This window comes from Passer montanus, unplaced genomic scaffold, assembly GCF_014805655.1.
Source record: "Passer montanus isolate IOZ18808 unplaced genomic scaffold, ASM1480565v1 scaffold18, whole genome shotgun sequence".
NCBI classification, from domain to species: Eukaryota; Metazoa; Chordata; class Aves; order Passeriformes; family Passeridae; genus Passer; species Passer montanus.
In genome coordinates, this window is record NW_024365381.1 from 13482800 (window position 1) to 13509992 (window position 27193).

The following is a 27193-nucleotide window of genomic DNA, read 5'->3' on the forward strand; positions in this document are numbered from 1 at the left end:
ATGCCCCATTTTACCATTAGTCAATTCAAGTCTTCGAGCCAATAAGTTTTGGGGTTTTTTTGTAATTAAGAAAACTTTGTTGGGACTTAGCGTACCTGAGTGAAATTTCAGAATTGAAAATTATGCAGTCATTTAGTTCTGTATGGATCAAGCAGTAAGTGTTTTGCTGGCAATGAGTATTTCACTTGTTTCTAAGAAATGGAATTGGATCTGTATTTCCCTGCTATCCGCCATCTAACACTGTGATTGCTGATTGCAGAGGACTGATCTTGATCTCTACAGTTTTCCTTCCAGAATAGTTTTAATCTTCAAGGATAGTTTTTTCTCCCACTTTTTTCAGTGTTCATTTGTCCCAGTCATGTGGACATCTGTTTTCAATCTTGGGAGTACCTTGAGGCTTCCCTCATCTGGCTCACTCCTGACCCTTACAGGAACAGGGATCAATCACCCCTCTGCCAATTAATCCACATCTTTTAGTTAAACAAGTAAAATTATGCCTCTCTTAGGACTAATCTTGATTTTATAGATATGTTGAAATGCTACTGGTATTTGTTCATTACAAGCCTGAGAAATCTCAGCTCTGCTCTTGAATCTTCATGAAATGCAGACTCTTGAAAACCCTCTGTGTAATTACACACTAATGCTGCTTTGCTTCTTCCAGCCTGATGTCTGTGCCAACATATCTTAAAGGAACATGTTCCCCCTATACATTATTTATCATCCTGTTTTCTTGATCTTTCCTATACTGAAGAAAAACAGGGCCCTCATGCTAATGCATTTGATCACGCAGAGAGAATGTGCATAGCATCCCACTTTATATTTTCTGGGCTCTTAAAAGGAGTCTGTGTGTCTTTTTTTTTTTTTTTTTGATGAAGAGACTTCCTGCTAGTGCATTTTACTTTTCTTGTAGACTAACCCTTTGCCTGAAACTTTCTCTTCCAGCATGCAGGTAGATGTGCTGCTCTGTTCAAGACTCTTTGGGAAGCTCAGAAATAATAACCAGTTATAACTTACCTTGGTTAGGAAACTGTTTTTTCCATAACTTTAATTGTTTGTTTGATAAATCAAATGAACTGGAGACAAGGGAATGGACTTTTTTTTTTGAGTCTATATTCTTGTCGCAAAACACTTGTTTTCTTTTGTTTCTGGTGAAATGTCTCCTGACCACCTGCTAGCTGGAGCATGACTGAGAAAAAACTCTTGCTTTTAGCTTGCAGATGTAGCACTGTTTCCACTAGACTCTGCAAGCTGATGTCTAGATCTCCTTTTTCTGTAAAGAGTGTTTCTGTCTGAGATCCCCTTTTCCTGTAAAGAATGTTTCTGCTGGCTCTAACTTGAACACCCTTGCTGGATCTTATGTGACAGTTTAACGGTATTTATCTGAGAAGGTATCCGTGATGTGTGTGACAGGGTTGAGGGTCAGATACTGCTTTTAGATCTGTTGTGTGCCTGGCAATTCAAAATACCAGCTCAGCAGTGTGTATAGCCCTGTTTTACAGGAAGGAACATTTGCTTTGTTCCTAGTAACAAGCCTGACAGTGCTATATAGTTTGGGATCCTTGGGAAGGAAGATGTTATCACGGTGAGAAGTATCAACTTCTAACAATGAAAGTACCTCATTTTCTCTTGCTGTCTGGATTGGCTGGAATGATTTGTTCAACTCTTTCCTTAGGGACAAATATGATACTGCTTCTTTGGTTTTCTCTGGCAATAGACACAGGCTTTGGTATCAGACAAACTTTTGGCTTGTTCAGTCCTTTATTTCTGTACAACATTACAGAAATAAATCTGTAAACTAAACAATGTCCTCCTCTTTAAAAAAGTCTCAATACCCTTGGGGGAGGAGGGCAGGGGGGAAGGGCCAGGAACAAGACAGATGGGATGCCCATGAGAACTAAGCCACTCACTGAAGGCAACCTTAATTGGCAACTGGAAATAAGCTGAATTATCTGATTATGAAAAGGAGAGATTCTTAGAGCTAGCTTAGAGCCATCAATTTTCTTTTTTCTTTGCATCTGTGTATGTAGGCCTTATCACCGTCATCATCTTGCTGTCATCTGCTCTGCATCTTTCCCCTTTTCAGAGTAACTTGTTTTGTCTTGTTTGCAAGGATAGTGTAAGCTCTTCAAGACAGAAATGATATTGTACTGCATGTACTTTACAGCACCTAGCATTGTAGAATGTCGACTCTGTACTTTGTACAATTACAGTACAAACAGCAAAAACAGTAGTGAGAAGGTCCTTAGGGCTTTGACAAGTTGTGCCAGATTCCCTTTCTGAGAGATGAAGCCATTCATTAGAATTTCTCTGTACAACTGTTTGGGGGAGGGGCATTGGTTCTTGGGGTTTTTTAGTGTTACTTCTTTGTGTTTTGGGCAAATCAGTAGTATTTGTGAGGTATTAATACTTTTAGGATATTACCTAAAATATTGATAGTCTCTCTGATACGATCTTCTGACCAATTGCAAAAAACCCCACAACATTTCATGTATTCTTCAAATCCTGTCCTGATTCCTACATGTCTTCCGCTATAGAGAGAAAAAGATAAAATGATGCTGCTCAATGCAAGACTGCACTGAGCCATGTGATCAGTATCAAGCTGCTGCTGTCAGTGACCTAGCTGTGCAGCAGCCCTTTGGGCTGAAAATCTCAGCTGGCATAATGTGCTTGATGGTTCCTGACAGGCTTTTACTTGGGATTCCTTGACCCTTAGGGCACTGCGTAAGACTGCTGTCTGCCTCTCCTTTGCTCTTCAGTTATCAGTGGAAAGAGAGTGAATTCATGAGCTCAGACACAGCACTTGTGCCAGAAGCTCTGAGGAGGTTTTGCAGCTAATGTGAATAAGTTGCTGTGAAAGAAACATTTGAAAGTGTCTCTCCACAGACTACATGGATTTGCAGGACTGAATTTGTTGATAAATCTTTCTGGGGAACCTACAGTAATTGCATATTTCTCCACTAAGAGTGTTGCTAATGGACACAAAGCCTTTCTTAGTCCCATTGTTGCCTTCCAGTCTCACCTCTACAGAGAAGCACTGACAGAAGGGCAAACTCTCTTTCTTGTAATTGAATTTCTCCAGCCCACCTTAGAAATGGGATTTCATTACCTCCTGCCCGCTGCGCATGGGGTATGTGTTTTGTGTGAGAGCTGTAGAAGATCTGGGGTTGTGGATAACTCTATATGAGATTTAAATTATGTGAATTTTGTCTGGAACCTGTATATGTGTCACCCTATGTTTTTATTATCAAATTGCTTTATGGCAGAAACAGCATTGGGATTTTGATGTGACAGCCAGGATCTATGAACTCCTGATTTTCCCAGAGTTGTTTCTCTGTAACAAACATTGCAACAAGTCCTAACCTGACAAATATGCTGATTGGGATAACTGCTGTTGAGTAAACAGCTGGAAAAAATGCATATATTAATCTCAATAACACACTTAATTCCCACTGTAGTTTTTACATGTTGCCAATATATTAGGAAATGTAGTATTTTCTTACCTTATTCTTGAGAATCTTACAGATGAGTGGATATCCAGATGTATCCTTTGCAAAGAAATACAAGAGGGATAAAAAGGTAAAAAATCTTTTTGGTAAACAGGATTATCTTGGAAGAATTGTAGCAAAGCAGTAACAGAATTGAGCTTATAAGAGAACATTTACCAGTGATGCCCTATGTGGTAATATACTCTACGTAAGAAACTTCTCATACTGTTTTGGCGACAAAAGAATTTGCAGGATTTGCCAAAGCATATGAATGTTAATACTTGATATCAGCATCTTGTCAGCACATGGTACTTATCCATGGTAACTCTGATTTTATATACTGACTTGACCTGCACTTTGCTCTTGCTCTTTGAAGAGAGGTAATGACAATTTCCATGTGCAGTGTGATCAGATTATGATGCTGCTAGTATAGATTCACAGGAGCAGCAGTGCAGTCTTGGCCCACTTCTTTCCTATTCCTTCACATCATGGAAATGACATATTTGCTTGTGGTCTTTTTAGAATATCTGCAGCAGGAGTTGGCTGACTATGGAGACCTTATGTAATTGGGTATATTTTATTTTTTCTTACAGCCTTGAAGGTTGAAATGCAACACATCTGCCATGAAATTGAGCTTCCTTTAGGTTAAAGCCAACTGCATACAGGTGGTGTGGATAGCTAATAAAACTGGAAAGAAATTTCCCAAAAGCCAGAGTCCAGGAATGTGGCAAATGGTACAAGCATCAAGACAATATACATCTGAGTTAACTTTGTGCCTTTTCTCTGTGCTGGAGTTGAATGTACTATCCTCTCTCTAGCTTTAGTTTTTAACTCTAGTAAAACTCTCATTTATGCTTCCAATTTTTTTATTGCTTTTCATCATAGTTGATGATATTACTAGTACAGATTTGGAAAAGTATATGATTCCAGCTGGTAGTTAAGATCAGACTTTGACTTCAAATGTACGAACTTATACAAGCTGAGGGATGAACAGATTGAGAGCAGCCCTGCCAAGAAGGCCTTTGGGATACTGGTGCATGAGAGGCTGGACTTGAGCTGGCAATGTGCATCACACCCTTCCTGGGATGCCACAGAGTCTTCTGTTTAGTTTTACTTTCTCCATTAGTCTGCTATTTTTTTCTTTAATCTGTGATATTGGCTGGTTCCTGCCCTGTTCTTGCATTTCTTACCATGCATCTCTTTTGTGGTTTTGTTTCTATCCTTGCAGAAGTGAAAGGGCCCTCAAGTCAGAATTGGAGAGCCCTGGAAATCTTATATTGTCCATCTTTCACTGAGAAAAGGTCTGTAGTAGAGCTGGCTGTGATACAAATTAGATATTCATTGCTGATATAACTGTTTGACAAGCAACTTTCTCCATCATTCTGGAAAATTGCTCTGTTGTGCTTGCTGAGTCACTGTTGGAATATGTAGGAAAAGAAGAGAAACATAAATAGTGATATATCCACACAGATGTAGTGGGACTACTTACAGTCTTTTGCATACAATCTGCAATGTGTATATAAAGCAGTAATCTCACCTCATGCTTGGTCACATGCTTGAAAGATTGGATTTCCTGCAGTTTCTCTAAGTGTTTTGAAGGAAACTGTTTTAGTTATGGGAAATTGGGAACTGAAATGCACATAAGAATAGCAGCTTTGGAAAAACATAGCATAGACATGTTGGTATTGGTACGCAGTGTTCGTTCCCATATTATATGTAGGGGTATAAAAATTATTCTTAAGCAGGAAAGGCATAGTTTTATAATTTTCTGTTAGTAATATTTTCTTTTTAACATACTATTTCCTTCAATAAATATCTCAAGCAGTAAGAGCACCACTGTTGGATACATGGTAACTTCATGAATGGCAATACCTCTCTCTGTGTTACTAACTCACATGGTTTAGTTCTTGTTTTAATGAAGCACTTTGGCATGGGTCTAGCTACTTCATGTGTATAGGAGATCAGTTTTAGAGTTCTTGGCTTACATCTGTCTAAACCTACAAGGCTTCTTATTAAATTGGAATCAGGTACTGTAAGTTTAAGGAGCACTTTATTTTTTCCCATAAATATCTTTAAAGAAAGATGGGTCAGAATTGAAGTTGGGCTTTGGGTTTTTTGTTGTTGATTTGGGGTTTTTCCCCAGTTTTGTGTTGCTAGAAGGACTTTTGTGTTTATTCTTAGGCTGCAAAATGTTGAGGCATCACAGAAAACCTTGAGGAACATTTCTAATTGCAGTGCTAAGAGTTTATGTGTTCTCTTGTGGACAAGACCAACAAATGGAAAATTTTTCCTAAATTAGATATGCCAAACTCTAAAAATCAGCAAATGTTTGCAGCAGTGAGATCTGATAAGATCCCATAATAGGATTCCTTATCCTTTACAGGATAAAATCCCTTAACTATGTCTGCATCTCCATGAATATCAAACACCAAAATTCTTGCAAGCCTAAAAAACACATTTTTAAAATGTGGTTTATCTTCCTTTTATTTAAAAACAAAGCTAAACAATAGCAAAAAAAGCAAAAACTCTAGTTTCTAGAAGTCTGCATGTCTTGAGAGAACCTGAGATTTTCTGTGTAGTGCTGTGTTGAAACCATACAGATCCCAGAATATATTAGCTTTAGTGAGTTGCAATAACCACATCCTGCAAATTTAATGTTATTTTGTATCTTCAAGTGAATTAAACAAACTGTAGCTGGTCAACACTGTAGCCAAGCAGTTGTAGTGAGCACAAAGTGGTTTAGCTAAGCAGTCTCCAAATGCAGAGTTAGCATTAATGTCAAATGATGTAACTTCATCTATATTAGGGAATTTTGGCAAGGTTCATTTGTTGCCATGATGAAAATATTGGAAGCTGCTCAGTCCTTGATGTGCTATAGTTCTTGCCAAGGCAACTGAATTGGATGACAGAGTACCAGTTGTAAATTTCTTCTTCTGAAATTCTCCAGTCAAACGAAGGCTGAAATGAACAAATACAGAATCTGTTTGCATGGCACCAGTATTGAATCTCTTTGGAACAGGAACTCAGTTCTATTTCAGTATTTCCTGTGTCATCACAGTCATAACATGATTAGGCTGCTACCTTTTAAAATAACTCAAAGTCTAGTTTATAAATGTGGAACTGTCTTACAACAGGAGAATTCATGCAGAATGAGGCAAGCAGGCCCTTGTTTGTACTTATGCTTTGGCCTCAACTTTCTGAGAAGTCAATTTGCCTTTACATGGCATTTTACTTTGATCTCAGAAGTTCAAGGTGGGTGCGGTTCCTCAATAATTTTCAAACCCATACTCCTCCTTTGGTGGATATTGATGCTTTGGTATCAAAACCCATCTCCAGGTGATGTCAATTCCATAGCTACTTTCTGAATTGTTAGACAAGAGGAAATCAGAGTGCTACCTTGTGTGGCTTGTGTTTTTAACAGTGTTTTTCATCTTTGTGCCATCTTCTCACCCTTGCCACAGATTCATGGTATGGTTTCTATGGCATCTTGAAGCTAGTGAATGAATTCCACAACATGACAGGGAGGACAGAAATACTCACTGGTTAATAAAGGAAGCCAAAGAATAGAGATCATGGCTGTATGATAATGAAGCTAACAGAGGACTTGCATCTCCCATACCCTCAGAATGTAGAGAGTTATAGAGCAGTTTGGAAGGAAGTTTCTTCTTGCCCCAAAATGTCAACTTGGACTAGTTTGAACAAATACTAAATATTTGGAGAGTTATCAGTTTTCCTTATGTAGTTATAATTCTGGATTGATTTATTATTTATGTATTTAGTTTAGGTTTTGGGAGAAAAAAGCAGATTTTTTTGAGGGAAGCTGGGTAGCAACTTGCAGTCATCTCCATAAAAGCTAGTTATAGTGGTGTTCATGCAGTCGTTCCTGTGGTGTGCAACTTACACAGTTTCCTACTGAAAAAAAGAAATCTCAGTTTATACCAGCAAGACCTCTCCAGACTCACTGAAACGCCATGTAGTCTGAAATTGCACCTGATCAGACTGAAAGAGCTGGTCATGGATGATTGATGCTTATCTGTGAAGGCTTCTTTACTTTTCCCTTAAGCACCTTGGAGGGCTTCTGCAGTGATTGATGCTTATCTTCAGGCTTGAAGAAGGTTGAAGGCTTCTTTACTTTTCCCTTAAGCACCTTGGAGGGCTTCTGCAGGGCTATTTATGGTCTTTCATTGTATGCCCTTTCCCGTCTTCCTGAATACTAGGCTTCCCAGCTCATAATTCTAAGAAGAAGCTTTATTTCACAGTAGAAAGGGGCCCCAATATGTGGCCTATTATATCCATATCAGCTTGCTTACCCTTTTCAAACAGCTATTGTGTTTTAATAGGGCCCTGCCTGGCAGGGGGAGTCCTTAATTCCTGCTATGTAAGAATGGTCAGCTTGAGTTACAGCAAACTGCAGGATGCTGCTCTGATCAAAAGGCCTCTGTTTTTAAAGATTCCCACGTCCCCACCCCTCCCCATTTGCCTTTTAATTTTTTTTTTTTTTTTTTTTAATCCTGGGCTACTAATTCAACACAGTACAGTCATTTTAGCTTGGGATTTGCAAGCCTTGAGGTGTTAAATTACTGACCTAGCATATAAAAAATTAAGGGAGAGGGACTCTAAAAAAGATAAAGGCTTTCTGGGTAATAACAAGCAAGCACAACAACTCCTTTAATCCTTTCCTTCTCCTGAATCTGTAAACTGGTCTCAGAGGGTTTGATTTGCTACAAAGAAAGCTTATATAAGAAAGCTTGTTCGTTGCCTACTCTGAGCTGTGTCACAGGTGCTGTGGTTAATTTCCTTCATCCCAGTACATGGGATAATCTCTCTACCACCTGTATTGTCTGCCATGAATACAGAGATTCCTAGCCTATATCAAGAAGTCTGAAAACACATAGTTAAAATTTGTCACTCCTTTCTCCCTTTCTGCATCCTTCAGCTGAAGTAAACTTGAGTGCATGAGACAGAAAGGATCTCAAAAGATCCAGTCTCTCTGTTGGCAGTGTTATATCACCCAATCTTGCCAAAATTTTTTAATGTTAATGATTTCCTATCTGCCTAGTTGTTAAAAAAACCAATTATTTTCCCTTAAAGTCAGTAATCAGGAATAACTTTTAGCATCTGTTTTGTCTTAACACATTCACAAGGAAATGCCTAAAAAGCATGCTAATTTTGTTAGAGGAGGATGGTGGTTTCCTTGAGGCTGACCTCAGTGTCCCAAGTTCTAAGATCTGTGGAATTTAAAAAAGCACTTGAAACAATGGCTTCGAATTGAGGGATGCTCGTAGTCCTACACTGCTTTCCAAGAGGGATAGCTAAAAAAGCAGTCCAGTGATTCATCTGAATATTGCAAATACTGTAGTACACTTAAACCAAGAGGTGAAGGATAAAATTATCTTAAACTAAATTCATACAGCAGTAATTTAATCACTACAACAGTGTTTGGTTTGGTTTTTTTTTTACTAGTTATGCCTCCAGTTTTAAGTGTTCCCTCTCAGGGTACCTTCTAGGCAAGGTAAACCTCACTTTACTATCTCAGAGCATAGCCTTGCGGCTAAGTGCAGTTGGTCTTTTGGGGATACTTTATTGTTGTGGATGAGTTATTTAACAATAGAAATTGCCTGTTTTGTAAAGCCTTTTGTATTTCAGTATTTTCTATTGCTAGAGCTAGTTCTTTGTTACCCATTGTAGCATAGTCTCTAATCCTAATACTCCTGGTTATCCCTACTTACTGTGCTTTAGTTCACACAATGAAGCAGTTTTGGAGCTCTGGGTTCCTTTCAGATTGAGCTCAACTGGAAGATGTGTTCCTTCTGCAAATGAGCATTCAGTCAATGGGGCTAGATTAGAAGTAGTCCAGGGCATGTGTCAAGAAAAAACAAATCCTGGGATGCCCATGATGTTGACATCAAATCCTCCTCACTGTTTTTCTCTACAGACCTTTTGGTCAGTGTAGCCATAGCCTCTGACAGCAACTTTGCATTTGAGACTACCTTGTTTTTGCTTGAGACACTCAACTCTGTTTTAATGACTTAGACACTTGTGTAGCTGGCAAGAGAAGGGTGTGGGGGGATGTGTGAGTAAGTGGTTCATGCTCAAGAAGCTTTCAAAATTTTTTCTTCATCATGCTCTTGATAGAAAATTCAAGTAATGCTGTCAATTAAGGAAAAATGGTCATTTTTCCTTGTTTTCCATTTGGTAGAGGAGGGGTCCTGTGAGCTTGTTCAGTTCTTTGCATGGTAACCAAAGGTGGCACCTGCTAGGAGGACAGCAGAGTCCTGGCAAGCTCTTTCATCCTTCTCGAGGACTTGGGACTCTGCATTGTGCGTATTTGGCTTTGCCCGAGTTCAGCAGGCAGAGGCTAACTGCTGTAATGGGTTTCAATTGAGATGTTACCATAGCATCCTGGGACTTTTACAATCTATTTAGAAGTCCAAAGGTTTGAAAAGAGTGCTTGAAAGTTTCTGGACTCTGGCAGGTTGCCGAAATGTAAATACACAAAAGACAAAGCCTTATGAAAGCTGCTCTGTTCAGAGAAGCAGCACCTGAGTGCTAGCATTCCCAGCACATCCATTTTTGATAGCTGGGGCTCTCTTTTATCACAGTCTCCTCCCAAATATTTTTTCTTCCCCTCACGTGTATGTGCCATCCCACAAGAATAGCCTGGGTGTGCTGCAGGATGCAGCCCTCTCAGCAGTGGTGTTGGAGGAGACTGTTCTGGGGTTTGGCTGCTCTGGGGCACGGGAAGGAAGGGAGTGAGAAAGCGTCCTGAAGCCCCTACTGTAAGAATTTCTTTAGATATCCCCATCAGCTGAGAACCTTGCTCTATTCTTCTCTTGTCTTTCTTCAGGATTTTCTCACAAGTGAATGGAAAAAGCTGTTTTGTTAACAGAGTATCCAGTTGCTAACAATTCTTGTGTGAAATATGAGTGCTCACAGTAAACTGGTGTTAAATAATGAACATTCAATTCAATTTGTAGTCTTGGTTTCAGCAAGACAAATAAAATCACATCATTAGTAACTGCTGTTACTCTTCTAATTTGCCTACTCTGTTTACTGGTAATGTGGAAGACTGAAGCAATCATTAGGTTTGCAATAGGAGGCTTGGAGACTAGCACAGTTGTTGAAAGCTTTCTTCTGGAAGGAATCTCTTGCAGATGGCTGTACTTTAAATGCCTAAAAGGGGAAAAAAAAGAAGTTAACCAGAGAAGTGAAAAATTATTTTCCCTGCTTCTGGGTTCCCAAACTAATTTCTAAATGATTGAGGACAAAGTAATAACTTACTGAGGTGCCCTGTTTTTTTCCTAAGTCTTTCTTCTTCAAATGTTCTGAAAAGCTCTGGCCACTTAACTTTGCTAACAGTATGAGCTGTTCAGTGAGAGGAGGACAGATAAAGGAAAGACAGCAATCTTAAGGGAAGAATCTAGCAGCTGTTCAACTTGCTGAGAATGATTTAGCTTAATAGTTAAGTTTGTTCCTTTATTGTTGATATCTTGCTTAAGCCATTCCTCTGAGTGCAGCTTATTTCATTTTTGTATTCAAAAGGAATTGGAAAAAAATCTGTTGGAATGTATAAAAATTAAGGAAAGGTGTTGGTCATATGCCCTACCTGCTGTTGGAATACCTGTAACAACTTTGGATTGTCATAATTTTTCTTTCTTCTAGAAATGTTTACCTGTAAGGTTGCCACATTAATGGTAACTTCATCTCTCGGCAGCTGTTAAAAAAAAAGTTGGCCAAGTTTTTTTGGTACTGCCCATCTACCTATGATATAGAAATTTCAATATATATAGTTTATTCAAAATATATAGTGTTCCTGTCCCTTGTAGTGATCTTGACCCTGTCATAATAGATTTGATATTGGGCTGCTTGCTGGATAGCTCCATCATGGGCTGGCTCCTTTGAGATGATCTTTTACTACTTATAAAAAGGAATTTATAAAGTAGTGTGTCTGAAATGCAGCATCTTAACTGGGATAAAATTCTGACTCCCAGGCTTGCAATCTTGAACATTTGGGGGAAAATCCTTGCATTGTATAGTTAAACAAAATCCTCCTTTACTCAACTAGCTGGCGGCACTTGGCAGTCAGCACATCCAGGTGTGCTGATGTTCCAGCACATCCACCCACTCTTTTAACTGAGTAAGCAACAAATGATATCATACCCTTCTGCCTGGTCGGTTTAAAGCCATCCCATGCTGAAAATGCAAGTGACTGGAGTTTTTGCTTATTAGAAATAAGGCGTAATATAGTAGTCTGCTGTGAATTAATAGTATGTTAGCTTCATGTCTGGACCTTTCCATTACAATTGTGCCAGGATCTGCTTCCAAAATTTGCATGTTCTGTAGATGTTCTGAGCAGCATAATTTGGTGCATTTAATTGTATCATTGTGCCTTCATTTTCTTTCTCTTCCAAAATGTCTCCCTTATGGGTGTTATGTTTCTGAAAGCTGCCTTCCTCTATTACACCAAGTTTCTTCTTTTTCATCCATATCCTTCTTTTCTCCATCAGTCTGTCAAATCATCCGTGAAACAATGCAGATCAGAAATGAAAGAAGTTGTACAGGCTGTGGTTTGGGATGAGAAGATCTGAAATACCATTCCCAGCTTTGTCACAGGCATCTTGTGGGACTTTTTGCAAGTTACTTTACCTTACTCTGAACTTGTTCACTCTAAGGCAGTGAGCGACAGCACTTTGTAATGAATACTCTTTACTCGCAATGATAGTCGTGTAATTTTGGCATATTTTGATGCAGCACATGATTTATTTATTTACTTTAATCTCTTGGGACAATGGTTGTGCTTTACTTTGCATGAATAAGGTTTCATAAATATGAAATACTGTATTTGTCCATGATAGTTACAGGAAGAATATTCCTGATTCCAGGATTCTTAATCATAAGGTGATTGTACTTATTTTATTTGAGTTACATTTCTTTTTGGGTAGGGGGGCCTAGAAACTGTGTTCTGTATACCTTTCAACACATGACAACAGATTATGTTTGCTTGCATATGTTTGAGAACCAGGATATTAAAAATGAGAAATGGTGATTCCTTTTGTAAAAATTTAATGGCTGATCTCCACACACGCACCCACACCCAGTTGTTACATGACTTTTTAAATTTTGCTCAAATCTGTGTGGTGTAATTCTCTTTCAAATGTGAGACTCTTTTCTGTGTTATGAAGGATAAGGTGAATTAAAGTCTTTATATTAAAAGAGGTGATTTAAAATTGCAAACTGAGGGGGTTCACAATGACCGCCGGATTTTGTCTGTTTCGGAGATGCTACCTATGGAGAGGATCTGCTGTGATGAAAGTAAACTTGTATCTTTTCATTAATTCTCATCTATGAGGGAGAGTTAAGCTGCTGTCCCAAGTGAATGTTTTAATGATCTCTCTGGAGTGTTTCAAAGCTTTGTCCCACTTGCATGATGCCAAGTGAAATGCACAAAATCTATCTTTGAGGCAACCCTGTCATTATACCTTTTGGTATATAATGTTTGTATTTGCATTTCTTTTGTTCTTGTATGTTGAGCTTTACCATGCCCAAAGGAGAACCTCTTGCACTTCAGAGAAACCTTTGTAAGACAAATGTTTGCTATAATAAGTTAGCCTAAAGTGCTTACAACTCATATTTTAGAAATTTATACTAAAATACAAAAATATGAGTGTCGAATTGAAGAGTTATTATTCTTTTCAAATGCATTAGTGCAAATTGTAGTTTAGTGAGTGTCAGTCAGCTTTTCATCACAACTGCAGTACATTTTATACATCCAATAGTCAATTTTCAGTAACCTATGAATGATATCTTGAGGCTTCTCTTAAGGAGGATTTTTTTTGTGGCTTTAAAGAAAACTGTAATGAAAACAGCAGTAAAGTTCAAAGGTACTAAAAGAAAGGGCATCTTCTGGTCAAATAAACAACAGTTACTCTTGGCAAGCCAATTTCCAATGGATTGTTTTCAAATAAGTGGGTCTTGGACACTCCTTGCTGGGATTCTTTAGAATGAATTCTACTTTCACAAACCTCTAATTCCTATAATTAAATTTCAATGTGTGGTTTTTGCAAATAGTGTTCTCTCTAGAGAACAGATGGGTATAAACTTTGGAGATTTGGTTTCACAAAATGTAATGGCCAGTGGTTTTCTTGCTGCTGTTCTAGTTGTTCCCAGAATATTCATGTTGGTTGAGCTTTCTAACATTCTTGTTTTGACTTTCTGTCCACAGTTTTAACAGCGTGCGGCAAGGAACACACATCTTGTTCCGTGAGTTCAGCTTTGTCCAAGCGACCCCTCATAACAGGGCGTCTTTTCTTCGGACCTTCTGGAGGTGTTTCCGAACTGTGGGGAAAAATGGAGGCAAGTATTCCAGCATCTGCTGCTGTCCTGTTACCTTGACATGAAAATCGTTAGCCAGGTTATTAGTGCACTACAAATACTGACCTTTCACATTGCATTCTAGTATCCTAACATTAATAATGTTGACAATGAGACCTAACATCACATTTCCCTGTGGAATAGTTAAAAATGGCTCCCAGAATATAGTGGTGTAGAAGCACCTTGTTGCTATTGCTACTTCTGTTACAGAACAGCATGTTAAGCAACAATAGATCAGAGGGAGCACATTGTGGGCCTGTACATTGAGAAGGATAGGAAAAAAAATGTGCTGGAGGTTGGTGGCTGGGACCCAGAGAAGGTTAGAATATCGGGTGTGGAGCATGAGGGAAGGGGGTGCTGAGATTCTCATCCAGCTGGGCTCCTGAGTGCTTTCATTAGGAGCCTGCAGGAGGCTGGGTTCATAGTGGTGTGGGGCAGTTAACACTGCTACCTGAGCGGTGCCTGAGTAGTCGTGCTGTAGCTAGGTGATGCTGCAGAATCCTGATTGCTGTGGAAGAGGGCCCTCTGACAGCTGTGTGACCTCTTCCCCAGCCCTACCCACAAGGAAAAAGCTCCAGGGCCAAAATAAATGCTCAGCACTCTGCTATCATGTCTAGCTATTCTTATATTGCACTTGGTATATTAGGTATTACAGAACTGGCCAGAGTTCAAAATAAACTCCTGTAACTACATACAACTAAAATGATGTTTTCTTTTACTTTTTAATTTAGTATTTTAAGCAAATACACTGAAAGTTGCTGTACAGATATGAATGTTGGTGGAGTTTTTTTTACTATAAGCCTCATTTTTTTTCAGGCTGTTCAGACTCATTTCTTCTTGCAGGAATGACTACAACCAGCTCTTAAATATAGATAAAACCTTGCCTTCTGGCTAAGCTTTGCAACACTTCTGCTTTTGATGAACAGAGTTTGCCAGACTGTGAATAAAGGCTTTTTTGACGTATGCCATCTAGATCTTTGGCAATTAAGCAATCATAGTTAAACATGACAAAATCTGTACTAAGCTGCTAAAGTAACTGACTATGCTATCTGTAACACCTTCTTCCCAGTGAGAAATACTTTGTTATGTTATAAATAATTTACTTTAGTTCAGGGCTAATATTTAAATATTTGAGGTAAATTATATGATACTAATTTAAGAGTATGCAGTAAGGATATACTTGTTTTGAGGTCAGGTCATAGTCAGGAAAAGTAACATGCAACCTCCTCAAACGTATTTCTATAGAGGAGTTAGAGATAATAGTGAAGAAGTCATCCACCAGAACTGCAGCTGTTAGTGATAAACCATATTGAAAAATTGAGAAGAAGCTCTCTGATGCAAAGTATCTACTGCAGTGCTTTCAGTGCAAGTTTTCATCAGGCTTCATTTATCCAGCACCAGCCTCAGCCAGATGAAGGGCACCTGGATTTGTTGAAAAGAATAGACAAGTTTTAGCTTCGTAATATCTCCTTTCTCTTTAACTTTTAGTAGTTCTATGTGAGTATGGAAAAGGCCATAGAAGAAAGTGTAATCACCAAGGTACTTTCAAGAGAAAGGGTAATAAGCACAGGAACAAAAGCTCAGCTGGATGTTGCTAAGCTCTGGTTGTGGCCTAAAAGGAGTTCAGTGTGTATTTTTCTGACTTTGAAGTCCACTAGCTTCACTTTTTAGTCTGAGTAAATATTACATGTTTAACTGTATATTTATACATCTACATACATTTTCTTTTTACACTAACCAGAGACAGAAATGCATCACTTTGGATAAATTACTGTCAATATTTTGACCCACATAGTCCAATTTCTGTGGTTCTTCAGTCATAATTATAGACTAGAACCTTGATATTTTTCATTTCAGTTTTTCTGTGGAATTTTTTTTTGCTATACCTGTGTGTAGAGGAACTTATAACATTCATGGCCACTTAAGAATTAAACTCATTTACTGAGAAGCTGAACCTGTGCAACCAGGACTAGAAGGAAACAGATGAATGTGATCCAGTGTCAAGTGTTTTCATGGGAAACCTATGCTGAAGCAGACTCCTGAAGGTCCAGTCCTGTGGACCCATGGAGAGAGAAACACATGCTGGAGCAGCTTTGCTGGCAGGACTTGTTACTCCATGGGAGACTCAAGCTGGTGCAGTGCATTCCTGCAGGACTGTACCCCATGGAAGGGACCAACTTTGAGCAGTTTGTGATGAGCTGCAGCCCTTGGGAGGGTATTAGGTTGCAGAAGTTTGTGGAGGAGTGTCTGTGGAATGCCATATTGGAGCTGGAAAAGACAGCAAGGAGATAGGAATGGCAAAGACAATGTGTGACAAACTTCCTGGTCTCCCTGTGTCACTTGGCGGAAGGAAGGTGGTAGAAAAATCAGGAATGAGGTTGAGCCAGAAAGAAGGGAGAGCTGAGTGGAAGGTTTAAGATTTGATTTTATTTCTTACTATCCTACTCTGATTTAATTGGTAATAAATACAATTTCATTTCCCCAAGTTGAGTCTATTTTGCCTGTCTATTTGCCAATAGTAACTGGTCAGTGATGTCTCCCTGTCCTACACTTGCCCCATGAGCATTTCATTATATTTTCTCTTGACTGTCCAGTTGAGGGGGGAGAGTGAGAGAGAGCAGCTTTGGTGGGCACCTGGTTAGGGTCAAACCACCACAAGGAGGTAAGTGAGTTATGGAGTGCTGGTAAGAAATTCTGCTTATGGTTATGTACTATGCAACAGAGCATGGGACAAACAACCTGCTGTTTCTGAAATTAGTAGCAATATAGCTTGGGCTAGCATAGGAATATTGCTTTTAAGACCTGAACTAGAATTTATGCTTTTGATGCCCTGTGTGATGTGTATGAAGTGTTATTCATCAAATGGCTACTTTAAGTCAGTGGAATTTCTGTGTGCAGAAGAGGATGAAAATATACCCTTTGTTTTCTACAGCATGATTCTTATCTGCCCCAGTTTTCTCTCTGGGTTTGCTTCTGTGCAGGGATTGCTCCATTCTTTGTCTTTGATTTATGTCTGTGAAGAACTATGAAAGCATCTTTTGTCTTCCTTTGCCAGAAGTAGTACATTCACTAACTTCCATGTCTTCTAGGTTGTTTTTGGTTTTATTTATTCCTTTATCATAAAAATGTTTACTGCCGTTTTCCCCTCTCTCAATTACTTTACATTTCATTCCAGATTTGAATTTCATGTTTTAGGAGTGGGTGGTGGCTTTTTCTTAATTTTCTCCATCTGTGAAGGGTATCCCTGATAAACGACATAAATACCAACCCTATGAGGATATAAGTCCACCTAATAAATAACTTACATCAAAGCTTGTACCCTGGCTGGAAGGAAGCAAGGGAGAATATTAAAGATGTAAGACGATGTGATTTCCAAGCTTATACAAACTCACAAACCCCTCCAAACAAACAAAATCCCCCATATTTTCATTTCTGTGTAATTGGGATTTTAGAAAAGTAGACAAAATCTCACAAATAAGTTAGGTGATTGCTTAGCTGGTACCTGTTCCTCCTTGATGCAGGGAAATTTACTCCTTTGTCTGTCAGTCTTGACTTGGAATGTGCACGTCATACACCCAAGCAGATGCATTCAGCCATGAGTTCTCCAATGGCCAGTAACAGAGAAATCCGTCTGACACAAGCAGTGCTTAAATGTAACAATCTGTGTGTGTGCAGAACCATGTATACAGTAACTGAAATGCACTAGCATTACTGTTTCTCTTGGGAAATTGCTGTAGATGTTATTTTTCTGCATAATTCCTTATCCTTTTGAATTAGTGAGAAATAGCTCTTCATGGAGAAATATAGCAGATATGTTATTTTTCTGTATGTTAGTTCTGTTACTTGATGTGTTCCAGTTACCTTGACTTTTTAAAGTCCTTTTGTTTGGAGACTAGATTTATTTTTCCTTTTGTCTCTGGATAATAAGGGAAATTTACTAGATTCAATAAATGTGATGGTGACACTTTGAAAAGTAAAGAAAAGTTTGTTGTTTTGGGGCGGGGGGGTGTGTTTGTTTATTTTTTTGATAAGAGTATTTCTTTTTGGTGATATGCTGGATCCATTTTACAGGATTTTCCAGCAGTTTTAGAAGCTTAGTAAGGTGCAGCGTTCTATTTTCAAGTATGCATAAGCATATCTGGGATTCCATGCATTGGGAATGTGATACCAGGACTAGAAGGAAACAGATGAATGTGATACAGTGTCAAGAAACTGAGGTTTCTTGGTGAAAAAAAACTTCACAGAATTTCTTGTGATAGAATCATAGTATATTCTAAGTTGGACGGGACCCATCATGATCACTGAATCCATGTCCCTAGCCCTGCACAGGACAACCCCAAGAATCACACCATGTGCCTGAGAGCATTTTTCAGATGCTCCTTAAACTCTGTCAGGCTGTTGCCATTACCACTTTCCTGGGGAGCCTGTTCCAGTGCCCGACTACCCTGTGGCTGAAGAACCCTTTTCCTGATATCCAGCCTAAGCCTCCCCTGATTCAGCTTCATGTCTTCCTCATGTCTTCCTTGACTGTTGTCTCTGGTCGCGAGAGAATAGAAGTGCTTGCCCCTCTCCTTCCCCTTGTGAGGATGCTGAAGACCACAGTGAGGTTTCCCCTCAGTGTCTTCTCCAGGCTGAACAGACCAAGTGACCTCAGCAACTCCTCATACGACTTTCCCTCCAGACCCTTCACCATCGTTGTAGCCCTCCTTCAAACAATCTATAATAGTTTCATGTCTCTCTTATATGGTGGCACCCAAACTTGTCCCCAGAACTCAAGCTGAGGCTGCCCCAGTGTAGAGCAGAGTGGGACAATCCCTTCCCTTGCCCGGCTGGTGCTGCTGGGCCTGATGCACCCCAGGACAGGCTTGGCCTGCCTGGCTGCCAGGGCACTGCTGGCTCATAATTCACTGTCAACCAGGACCCCCATGTCCCTTTCCTGCGGCAGTGCCCTCCAGCCTCTTGTTCCCCAGTCTGTCAACATATCCAGGGTTGCCCCATCCAGGTGCAGAATCAGGGACCTGCCCTTGTTAAATTTCATATGGTTGGTGAATGCCCAGCCCTCTGATTTGTTGGAGTCTCTCTGCAGGGCCTTTCTGCCCTTGAGAAAACAGCTCCACCCAGTTTACTGTCATTGAAAAACTTAATTAGTATTCCTTTGTGTCCCACATCTAGGTCATTTATGAAGATGTTGAGAACTGGGCACAAAATGGAGCCCTGTGGAACCCCACTAGTGAGAGGTCACCAGTGAATCTGTTACCCCATTCACTATATTCCTTTGTGCCCTCCTTTTAACTTGTACCAATGATATGCAACACTCGCAGAGGTGGTTAGAGGACAGCTTCTGTTTGTTGAAGCATAATGATCAGTTAGCAACAGATTTCTCCCAGAGGAAGGCAGAATGGCCAGAAGTCTTGTTTTCCCTCTGCTTGTGCTTAAATTGACCTCTTGGAATCTATCTGACCTGCTCTTTTGAATTGTCTGTTCCTCAGGACTCTTTAATTAAAACTGTGCTTTCTCAGTTTAAACGGCCCCTGCAGAGTTCTGCTGTGAAGCCTCATAAGGTCAACATATGCCTCTCCCAACCCCCATGGCTTTCATGTCTTGTTGGTTCTCTGTTTTTAATTAAAAAGATTTTTCCTTAAATGCTTTCCAGCCAATTAGAGAAATTTTGCACTGAGAAACTTGTTCCAGGCCTGATGTACTGAGAAGTGAACAGAAAGCTCAGTCAGAACCATTGGCACTTCTTTTCTAGAGCCCCAGCTTTCTTTGGTGCTTTTCAACAGCTTTTCTCTTTTTTCTTTCTCTGCACCTCCCCCCCCCTCCCAGTTTAGAACTGCTTCCAGCAAAAATAGCTGTTGTTTGATACCTTAGATTTAGCACTGAAATGTAAAACTCCTGCAGAAAGTATGTTAGACTATATTGCCTGAGAATCCTTTTTGCAGACACTTGCTTCTGCTTCAGACAAAAGGTACTATTACTATTGATATTGAAAGAAAATCTTATAAAACGATCAGGTTTCTTTCACATTCATCACATAGTGTGATGGCTACCTCTTTGGTTCTGCACACTTGAGTTAGGAAATTGGAAGCCTAGCTGTCTCTGGAGCTTGTGGAAAGGGAGGTTGACCACAACCAAGCACACAAGCTATGTCATGAAATGAGAAGAGTGGTAAGCCTCTATGACTAATTCTACTCGAGTTTGCCAGGAAGGCTAGATTCCTTGCAAAAATTAAAGAAATGTCTTATCTATATAATTCATGTAACTTGGAGATAGAGAAGAGCTAAATGGACCACTGTTCTCCCAGCTCAGTTTTGGAAGATGCTATTTTAATGCATTTTTTGCTGACAAGATTACTTTCCTGAGGTTACAAAATCCCTTCCTTCACTAGTGTCATTCTAATGCTGCCATATGTTATTCTTTATATTAAATTACCCTGCCTTTTTTCACTCCCATCTTTGTAAGCTTTTAGATTATCTCAGTTTTTATCTTAGCCAATCTCTCCTAAGTGAGATGTTTAGAACAATATAGCAATGATCACAGTAAATATCAGAATCTTTTTTCCTTTCCTTTTTGTTACTACAACCAAATCAGATTTTTATACCATGTTATTGTAGGAAATCTTTCATGAATCAGTGAGGTCTCACAGCACATCCTAAAGATAAGTTAGCTGTGAGATAATTCATTTTGCAGGGAAATAACCTTGGCTGAAATGATTGATCTCTAACCTTACTCACATCATAGTTCCTTTGCACTATGGTTACAGCTGTCGCTATTTATGATTTATCAATGTAGCTCTTCCTGGAAGCACTCCTGACACTGGAGTATCAGGACAAAGGATTTCTGAAGCTGGGGAAAAATAAATGGAGGATTACATTTTAGAGATGGTGAGATAGGTCTACAAGCCATTGTAAGTTAAAACGTCTGCATTGCATAGATCTAAAATGCTTTGCAGTAATCATTTGTGGAAGTGGGTCAATGATGGGTCAATTCTCTCCCTGAATTCAGTTCATGCCATTCTGTCAAGGCAGTTTGTGAAATTAAATGTAGTACACTGAAAATCCTTCTTGTCTAGCCTGGTTTGGGGTTTATTTTTCGCCCCAGTATTATATTTCCTTTTCAGCTGTCTCTGAGCATACATCAGCTCTTCTTAATATTCAAATGTTTTTTTTCAATTTCATATTCCAGATGTATATCTCTCTAGATTTTTTTTTTAAACTAGTAAATGTTTCTGTTTGTTTTCTAATGTTTTCTGGCAGTTTTGTGTCTTTTGACACTTCTTCACTGGTTGTGTCATTGGCAAATTAAATTAATGTGTTCTCTACTTTTTGTCCCAGTTGAGCAAAACATTTAAATAAGCAATGATCATTGTTGCATTCTGCTAAGCAATTATCCAAAATTCAACTGGTAATTATTATTACTATTTGCTTTGCAGTCTTCTGGCACGTTTCCCATCCCTATGACAGAATTCCTATTCAAACCAACTGAAATGGATTTTTTTAATTAAGACTTTTTTAGGTTCCAATGTAGTCTTGAAGAGTTAGTATTACAAATTGTGGGGAAGTTCCCTGGAACAAAACTGGTTCTAGATTGTTTGATCTGGCCTGAGATTCTGAATGCCCCATGTTTCTTATATTAAATAAACTTGGTCTCTCTCTTCTCTCACTTGTGACATATCTTGAAAGATGCTCTACACACTTCATTTGCCTAGGCGATCATCTAGTAGAATGTCTATGAAGCCTTAGTTTCATTAATTAGTATGTTTTATACTATTGCTGATCTGTTCTTCAGCAAGAGGTAGAGAAAGTAGATGAAAATCTTGTTTTATCTCAATTCCTTATACTGTGACTTTCTGCAAAGAGGTTTTATGAGAAGGGTCTCTGTGAAGTCCATATCTGCTTTCAGCCCAATGCTGGCTCTTAGTCTGCTCTGAGAGGTGAAAGTGCCTAAACTGAGGAACGCATTATCTCCATCCCTTCTCTGTGAACCCTAAAGCATACTTCTGCCCATGCTATTGGCTTCAAGTGTGTGTCTGTGCTGTATAATGCAATGTTTGCATAGACAACTAAGCCTGGGGTTTGTATTTGCATATGGTACAATTCAGCACTATCTCAAGATACTAGCTGTGGACCTGGAAGTTGCAGAGCTGTTTTGCTCTGACAGCAGCCTGAGCCTAGTTGATCTGTCTCAGCAGATCAGTGGACATAAAGGGAGTGTTGTTACACTGTGTCTGTGCTCATTTCTGTGGAATAAACTCTAGCATCTCTGTGTTGAGCTGCTGTGAGCAGTGTAGATGCAATCTGAGGAAGAAGACTGTGAAGGATGAATGTGTGTTCGGCATGAACAGAAGAGTAAGGACTCTCCTTCACACATGTAATTAAGTCTTTGACTTAGCCTTGGTACTAGGAGTTATCATTTTAAATTAAGAGATTTTTGTCTAGCTGCACAAAAATCTCTGAACAAATAATTTTTTGTGTCTTTATCGTCCTGGGTTCTTCAGCTTTTCTCTCTCATGATCTTATTATTTACAGTTTCCATCACTACACATTCACTTTCTAGCTTTCCTAAATTAACTCAGCTGATTTCTACAGTGTGCTCCTGACTCTACAATATGTATCTATCATTGGATTGAGCAGACCTGACCTACATGTAGAAGGTTTTTTTCTGTTTGTTCATTGGGAATTTGCACAACTACAATTTCTGGCCCCCTGTTCTTCTACTTAATCTGTTATACTCTCAAAAGCTTTATATTCAGGTTTTTTTAATAAAATAAGCTTGAGAGTGCCATTTATTTCTTTTGAGGAACTGATTTTCCCCTGTGCTGTTAAAAGGACTGATTGAATTTCTGTTCCGATAACGATATTACTGAACTCTTCCAGTAAGCCTTTTCTTGTTAGGCAAGATAATTTGATCCTAGAAACTTTAAACCTTTCAGGAAGTCTCTACTTTGCACTTTGTTTTCAGGCCTTGGTTCCATTCAGTATGTCCATGTTTGACTAAAGCATGATGTTGGATTAAGTACAGAAATTTTTGCGTCCTTTTAAAGTTGCCTCACCTCAGTAAACATCTTGAAGTCAGGTTTAAATGAGTATGATCAGGTATAAAGTTGTTGTATATGATGAAAAGGATTGTTGGCTTACACTTTGTTATGCCTCTTTCAAGGATCCTAGATGAGTATCAGTAGAAGTGATCTGCATGCATGATTAGTACTTTGATATGCTACTACTACTCTGTGAAATGGGGATAAGGTATTACTATAGAAAACTTGTAATCTGCAAATGAGTTATGAAATGTAGTCAGTAATATTTATAAGTTAAGCTTGATCCATTTTGAATTTGTCAGAGGACATGTCTGTGGTAATATGCAGCCTGTGATACCTTCCTTCATAAACTAATCTGAGAGTGATTTGCATTCTGTGATCCTACTAAGCATGAATCTCATAACTTCTGTTGGAAAAACGGAGGTTTCTTTATCTTGGATGAAGAGATACTTAAATATCCATCAGTTCTTGACCCCTCTTTCTCTTAGAGCCATAAACCTTAGTATTCTTACAAAGAGATCTCTGAAGTCATTGAAGTCTGCTCTCCTGAAATCCAGGGCTGTGGTCCTTCTAAATGCTAGGTAGATACATTTCTGAAACTTTTATAAAATGGTTTTTCAGGTATAAAGAAAACACCTTAGAAATGCTTCAGGCACAGGAAAAGCTTACACAGAAGTTCACGCTTTCCTAGACTGCAATGTCAGTTAGCCAAAGCCAAAAATCCATAGGATAAAAGCATTGCTAATTCTAGTGCTCACATAGATACTTGTCGAATCCCGTCTTCTCTGAGGTTTTCCTGCATTATGGTTCAGACCCAGAAATAGTCAAAATTTACATCAGCTAATTTAATTAATTTGTACAAATTCTCCAGTAGAACTTGGGTAATATTTGTAATGCAGTTACCTGGTGTTTCTCAGTAGAAGAAACCATAGCATCAAGGGGGGCTGGAGAGTACATGGAGTACACAATAAACCTAAAGGAAACTGAAATTTGAAAGGAATTTTTTTTCTGTTTGGAAATGCAAGTATGTGAGGTTCCAAAGTATTACTAGTGTCCATTTTCATAGAGGGTAGGGAGAGATGTCAGGAAAGGCAATATTGTCCAGAATAGAATTTTAACTCTTCCTCTTTAGTTCCTTTGTGTTGGAGGACAAACTCATTGAGAACTATCTTCATCCCTTTCTCAGCTCTTTAGCTGCCCATTTTTTTTTTATTATTTATCTCTGTTGTGATAATATATTTGTCAAATATTTGTTTCCTTCCAGCTATGGTATCTGCTTATCTGTTACTACTTTTATCCCTACTTTTTCTGCTGGAGTTAAGGTATTGCATATTCAAAGTGCTCATCTACTCTTCAGTCAAACTCCCCTTTTATAATTCCCAGAATAACTTAAACATTTTCTGAAAAGAAGTCAAGCTGTCAGTTCTTTTTGTGTGAAGTTGTCTCTTCATCAGTATCTGATATCAGAAACAAAGTTTTTTCTTTATTTCCTCTTTCTCATCCCCGTTCCCCATGCTGCTATTAGGTATTTCTTCATTCTGCTGGCAGAGGCAGGAGGGTGGGTGTGCTGTGAAAAGTTACCATGCAAAGCAAATGCTAGTTAACATGATTAGGATAAACAGCAGTTAATATTGTAGCTTGTTCCTGAAATAATTTTTTCTGTCTACTTTGATTGGAAACTTCTCTTATCAAACCCTTTAAATGACTGAGCAAGTGTAATTTTCCTTAAGTTGCTGAGAAGTGCTTAATGGCTTTCTTCTGTGATGGACAGGACCTCCAATGTGATGTCTTAATTTCAGAATGATGATTATCAATAACACTTTTCTGTACCTACTCTCTAAGGATCTCTAGGTATTTTCCAGACATTAAGGACTGAAGCTTCCCAAAATTCTTGACAATACTGTACACTTCCAGAAAGTGAGACAGGGAAATGAAGTAATTAGCTGAAGTTTGCATAGTCAGAGTTCAAGATGTTTGGCCTTTTGATGTATTACTTCAATTTTATATACTAAAGTTGCCTTTTTTACAGATACTTGACTGCTTTACTGTGAAACAAGTAGGAAAACACACATATGTTAGTATGAAGCAACATTGTCTGCATAAATTGTAAGAATCTGTCATCTTTTTTTGTTTTTCAAATGTTTTGAGAGTACTCATCTTACTCAGAATAGTAGATCACTGTACATGAGCTGTGTGGGATGATGCAGGATGTATTTGTAGCTGTTTTCAAGATTGATGTTACAGCCCCATTTGCTACATGCTTTTCTCAAGAAAGTCTTTAGAGCAAGATAGAAATCAATTTAATTAACACAGGTCATCGAGTTCATCATCTCTGTTGTAGAACCACATGCTCAGTATTATTTTCTGACAATTCTTTGCTCTTCAGGAGGGGAAGGTTATTTCATGTGTGTGCAATACCTGTCTGAAAGTGGCTTGGCTCATAAGCAGTCTGGTGCTTAGCTGGTAACTGTATCACTTAGAAAACCAGAAGTTGCTGGCTTCTAAAGTAGAATTGGCAAGAGATTATCCCTTTTGAAGAATCTCAAAATAGAAACTACTTTATATGCTGGAGTATATTCTTTATTCATCTTCCCTTATTGTAAATTCAGACTATTTCCCTTTTATACAGAAGTTGCAGTCTTTTGTTGTTTTTGCTTAGCTTCAAAGTACCAGCTAGTAGAGTCTTGTTCAAGCATGTTGTCCTTCAAGGGACCGACCACCTTATAAAATAGCAGACAGTTCTTTCCCCTTAGGTCCAGTCTACTAGGCAAGTCGTGCACAGTGTCTAGTGAAAGATTTCTTAAACACTTCTGTTCTGTGAAAGACCATCTTCTGAGTTCTTTCATTTAAAGAGTAAAACAACAAAGCTTAGAACCTGATCTGCCTGTGTCATGTCTTGCTATTTATCTGGAAAAACAGGCTTAAAAGCTGAACTCTGGGTCTCAAACCCAGCGAAGTGGGATTTTGGCATTTGCTCTGAAGAGGCTGCTCCATGGGAAAGTTGAGTATGTGCATGGTGTAGCTAAAGCCAAAACTAAAGAATACCCGCTGGAGCTTGCCTTTTGTTGCAGGTTGTGTCCATCATCTCTTGTCCTGTCCTTGATGCCCAAACTTGAAATCTAATGCATTTCTTTGGCAGTCAGCAGACAGTGTCTGATCCATAAGGTAGTTTTGAATCTTCTGGTCACTATCCTTCTCCTGTTGTTTACACTAGGAGTTTAGGTAGAACAGCCTTTTCATTGAGGCTCTAAGTTTGAAGCTTGAGTAGAGGCAACATAAAAATTACATTTCACTCTGCATTTCAAACATTTTCTGTTTTCTAGATCAGTACATCAAACCCGTAAAAAAATGTGCCTTTCTAATGATGCTGTGTTCATTTATTCTGGCACTCACTATTCTTGAATAAAGAATCATGAATAAAGCTCATGAATATATTTTAGAAAACTTTTTATTCCATGATGCTTTTTGTCCCTTATAAATCTTCCCCAGTTTTTGTATCTAAAGTATCCCCTAAGCAAGCAAAGGGAAGTGAATATTGTATTAAATCTTACTAGACTAGAGGAGTTAAGAAACAAATCAGCCAAAATCAAATTTGTAATCTCCTTAAGTATTTCCTTTGGACCCCAGATAAGATATTTTGCAGAACTAATATTAAAGAAAAAAAGTATAGTAAAGTGCTCTTTATCTGTTTCTTGGTAAGTAAATATTGCTAGCTTTAGCAGATTGTGTTGGGTTGACCCTAATGGATGCTAAGTACCCACCAAGGCTGCTTTCTCACTTCCCCTCCTTGGCTGAAGAATCAAGAGAAAAATATAACTAAAGGCTTGCAAGTCAAGATGAGCATGGGGAGAGATCAGTCACCAGTTACTGTCACAGGCAAAACTGACACAATTTGTGGAAATTAATTGAATTTATTACCAATGAAATCAAGAGGAGGATAAAGAGAAAACCAGATCTTAAAAGCACCTTCCAGCAAACCCTCCTTTCTTCCTAGGCTCAACCTCACTCCGTACCTCCATGCCCCACCAGAGCTACAGGGGTATTTCTGCTCTGGTGTCTGGAGCACCTCCTGCCCCTCCTTGTGCACTGACCTTTGTGTGAGAGCTGTTTCTCTCACACAATCTCACTTCTCTGTCCAGCTGCAGCTCTGCAGTTTGGGGTTTTTTACCCCTTCTTAAATATGTTATCCCAGAGGCACTACCATGGTCACGGACTGGCTCAGCCTTGGTCAGTGATATGTTGATCTTGGTTTGAGCTGGCATTGGCTCTGTCACACCTGGGGGTGAAGCTTCTTAAAACT

The 27193-nt window shown here is 38.9% G+C and overlaps 1 protein-coding gene across 1 annotated transcript in view; it reads left to right on the top strand.

Annotated features, from left to right (window-relative positions):
• CUNH11orf49 (chromosome unknown C11orf49 homolog) overlaps positions 1-27193 on the top strand; it is a 78228-nt gene that overhangs the window by 10853 nt on the left and 40182 nt on the right. Inside the window, exon 3 of the mRNA XM_039705123.1 lies at positions 13708-13838. Coding sequence (XP_039561057.1) covers positions 13708-13838 — 131 coding nt within the window. The remainder of the gene's footprint in view (positions 1-13707; positions 13839-27193) is intronic.